Here is a 4001-nt window from a genome sequence, read left to right on the forward strand (position 1 = left end):
ATTCACACAATTTTTCATTCTCACTAGTACATCCTACCCTGCCTGGACTCCATAGTAGCACCCCACACTACTTAAGATGAACAGCCAAAACCAACAAAACAAAAGATAAAAAAATCTTGAAAAAATATAAACATTTTTTATGCCTTTCCAGGCACATACAGTGTGTACTGTAATTGTCACAATAGAAACAAAGGGGTAAGAACTCTATTTAAGCTATATTCTAAGATGTAAAATTACTAGATATCACTTTTATAAAGAAAGTAAATGAAGATAAACATCCATAATTGTCAATACAGTATTGGTGATTCTTTGGTGCTATTGAAAGATAGGAAGGTCACTGCGCGGTTGTTGGTTAGAAGTTATGTCGACCTCTGCTGGAACAAGGCTACTACTTGAGGCTTCTTCCCCAACATTTGCATTTGACATTTTTATGAAATAACTATGCCTGCAAAATTTGATCATTAGAACTTCATATTAGTGATGTTAAAATTGAACTAGAGCGGCCAATGGAACTAGTCAAACTAGGAACTGGACCCTCTTATGGTCCTGCGGTCTCATAAAGTTGTTAAATTCCATAGCTGAAACAAGGTTCATGCATACCATCGAGTATCGGCAGTCAATTCCGGATGGAAAGCAGTCCCTAGAATGTTTCCTTGTCTGACTGCAACTATACCTAGGGCCAATCAACATTAATTTAAACTAAGCTGATTGTACAAAGATAACATACTAAATTGGAAATTAAATTCTTGTGAGAAGTGAGCATTTATGGGCCACACTTTCTCCAAGGAGAAATATGTTCCAAAAAATTCAAATTCTTTTAATAGGGTCAATCTATTAAGTATCTAAACTTCATATCATTATAATCACACAACTTAGAATTTTCCCCTTCGATTCCTTCCTCCATTAAGACTTTCTTGAAGATAGAATTGAGCATTGCAAGTGAAGTTCTCCATTCCTATTTTGGATCTTCAATATTTGCATTCCATATTTGAAAGTGAATAACATTCTCAAGAGAAAGTTCCAACATGTACTATCAAGCAGCTAAGTTTTAAATTTCCCCAGTTCACTTTTATGATCCTGCACATTCCAAAATTCTCTCATTATTCTATTCACCTGAGAATCAGAGATGAACCTTCTAAATTCTTAGAGCTCAGAATAGTCACTACTCAGTCTACAACTGCAATTACAAATAATCAATGTTTTATCTGAATTTGAGTCCATGAATTATTTTCTTTACAATGGTAACAGGAAACCTAAATCTTGAGGTAAGTTAGAAAGCTAGAAATGCACACTTTTCATCGAGCATCCATTTTATATTAAGGCAAGATGAAAGATTTCTCTAGACAGATCTGCTAATAACAAACCTTTTTGTCTTCAGTGGAGGAATCAGAATCCAAGAATTTGTTAGAAGGGACAGGATAATCAGCCAGAACTTGAACTTCTGGCCCTGCTTCAAGAATTGCCGGAGCACGGATAAAAATTCCACGGAATGTTTCAGGACCACCTTCCTTGGATGCAAGCTCTGGCACCGGAAGGTCAGCTTCAAAGCTTTGAATCTAAATAAACACATCTTCAGTTAAATATGACAAAGCTTATCTAACTGCATCAGAAATTTTGTTCCTAAAAGCCAGATTATTCTCTTCCCAAATTCTATAATCTCTGTCATATATTTGTAGGAACTCCTGGATCTCATTGCATCCCAGATGTCCCCAAAACTGGGATGTTGGGATCCCGGGACTTGGGATGGCTGGGATTTGAACAAAGATAAAGGGAAATTCAGGGATATATATATAACATGCAAATTGTATATAAATTCTTTTAAAATAAAAATAAAAAAATAAAACAGCAGAAAATCAAAATAAACCATGAATTAAGCATCATAACTAATCACTCAAAATCTTAAGTTCTATATTTCATAATACTATAATAGTTCCATAATCCATACGAAATAAACTCATAAAGTCATAAATCCTAATTTTAGTTGTCAATGATCAATCATTGTCAAAGAAGGGCAGTGCATAAAGCATTAATACCTGGCTGCCAAAGAAATTTCTATGCACAGTACAATCAAGTCCACCCACCAGTTTTTGTCCACCAGTCTTCTGTCCTGAAATGATGTTGTTATAAATTTTTTAATCCATTATCAGATGCATGAAATGAGATGCAAATTCAGAGTAAGAATATGCTTAGTTGGGGTATTAAAATGGAGAGAAAATTTTCATGGATGGGTTTGATATGTAAAATTACACATGAAGATCATTCATGAAACAGTCCAAAAAATTAAAAAAAAAAACTCCTCCATGAAAACTTCCACCACATTTTTACTCCCCAACCAAAGTACTTAATAGTTAAAACTGTCCTGGAATAAAGAGGAGAAAGAAACAAACTACCTGTTGCTTTATTTGCCAAGAATATAAGCCCTGCACAGGTTCCCCAAACAGGCTTTCCCATTTCGACAAACTCCCTCAATGCAGGAAACTGAAAAATTAAAACACAATATAAATTACCATAGGCAGTTCACATTAATGGGGAAACCTAACTTGATTTCTTGTGTAATGATTGGATTAGGTTACAAAGTTCCAAATGTAGGGTCAAAGAATTATGAATTATCCAAATATATATCAGTAAGTGTAACTACTAAACCGGAACCAGACACGAAAACCGGAAAACTCATTCCCTTTACATTTCTGTCCTCTTTCCATCCCCTTTTGTTCACAAAACAAAATAAAATAAAAACCTAAATGGTTCTGCCAAGGAAAGTCTATCTCCTTTTTACGGTGTCTTAGACCAAGATATCTCCACAAACATTGATGCAAGATGTTAGAGATATAACCATTCATGGGCCTCCTCGCTTCTATTAGCTTAAGCTTTTGGAAGAAGTGGTATCATGACACGGTATAGAGTTTCTATGACTGAAAGATCTAGAGTTCGATCCTTGTGAAATCCCAAAATAAAAAAAAAATTATGGAGAATAATTAATGATGTATCGCTACATCAACAAAAATATTTCACTCAGCCATCCACCATATGCCTCAAATTTATTAAATACAAATGCTTTTATATTATTGAATAATGTAAAACTCTTTTAACTCTTTCACATTGACAACAACACTGAGAGGGCATCCGAATTATTAATCTCTAACTTTTTTTTCTTATTTCTCAAAAACTAATATTGGTAGCTAGGCACAAATTTCAGAGTTTTCTGGTGTGAACCAAAGTATCCTCCACAGGAAGGAATCCAATTTGAGTCGAGAACACCTACATCATCATGGTGAAACACTAGCTCTATGAACAAGAATATTTTCCATCTATAAGACTTAAACTTAGAAAACGATGAATTCTCCTACATCATCCTCCTAACCATCCTCCCCCTAATTCTAAACACACACACACACAAAAAAAAAAAAACATTTGAATTTGACTCACTTTGGAAATTAGGAGATTATTATGAATACCATTAGGAGGCTCTATCATCACTCATAAACTTAATACCTTGCTTACATGGAAATGAACATGTATATCCAAATAACATCAAAATAATAATAAATTAAAGGAAAAAAATAGAGATTAAGAGAGAGGTAAGGGAAGAAACCAGGTTGTGAAACTCAGCGAGCTTGGCCATGGTGGTGCTCTCTCCGCCAGGGATGATAAGTGAAGACACACTTTGAAGCTGCTCTGGCTTCCGAATCTCAACACCTTTCACACCTAACCTCCTAAGAGCTGCCACCACCATCACCACCACCACATACAAAAAGATAAAGATTGTAAGTTCATATGTGTGTGAAAGTGAACGAGTGAGAGAGAGTGAACAAGAAGAAGGAATGAAGTGGAATTGGAAGAAGATAATACCAGCAATGTGTTCATTGAAGGATCCCTGTAGCGCAAGCACACCAACCACCGCCATGTTTGTGCTGTGTGCTGTGTGCACAACGAAGAAAAAGAGAAAACGGCTCCCTCTTATTCAATTTTATTTTATATAACGGAACGAGGTTTTTGGTCCT

At 35.3% G+C, this 4001-nt stretch overlaps 1 protein-coding gene across 1 annotated transcript; it reads right to left on the bottom strand.

Moving 5' to 3' along the window:
* On the bottom strand, window positions 97-4001 carry LOC107625741 (probable pyridoxal 5'-phosphate synthase subunit PDX2). Its single transcript, XM_021117007.1, has 7 exons — window positions 3850-4001; window positions 3593-3720; window positions 2391-2478; window positions 2034-2107; window positions 1365-1556; window positions 601-683; window positions 97-445 (listed from the first exon to the last, which is right to left on the bottom strand). Exons 1-7 carry the CDS (start codon window positions 3902-3904, stop codon window positions 316-318), a joined length of 750 nt encoding a protein of 249 aa, XP_020972666.1. The 5' UTR covers window positions 3905-4001; the 3' UTR covers window positions 97-315.

The sequence above is a fragment of the Arachis ipaensis genome, chromosome B02 (assembly GCF_000816755.2).
Source record: "Arachis ipaensis cultivar K30076 chromosome B02, Araip1.1, whole genome shotgun sequence".
Taxonomy (NCBI): domain Eukaryota; kingdom Viridiplantae; phylum Streptophyta; class Magnoliopsida; order Fabales; family Fabaceae; genus Arachis; species Arachis ipaensis.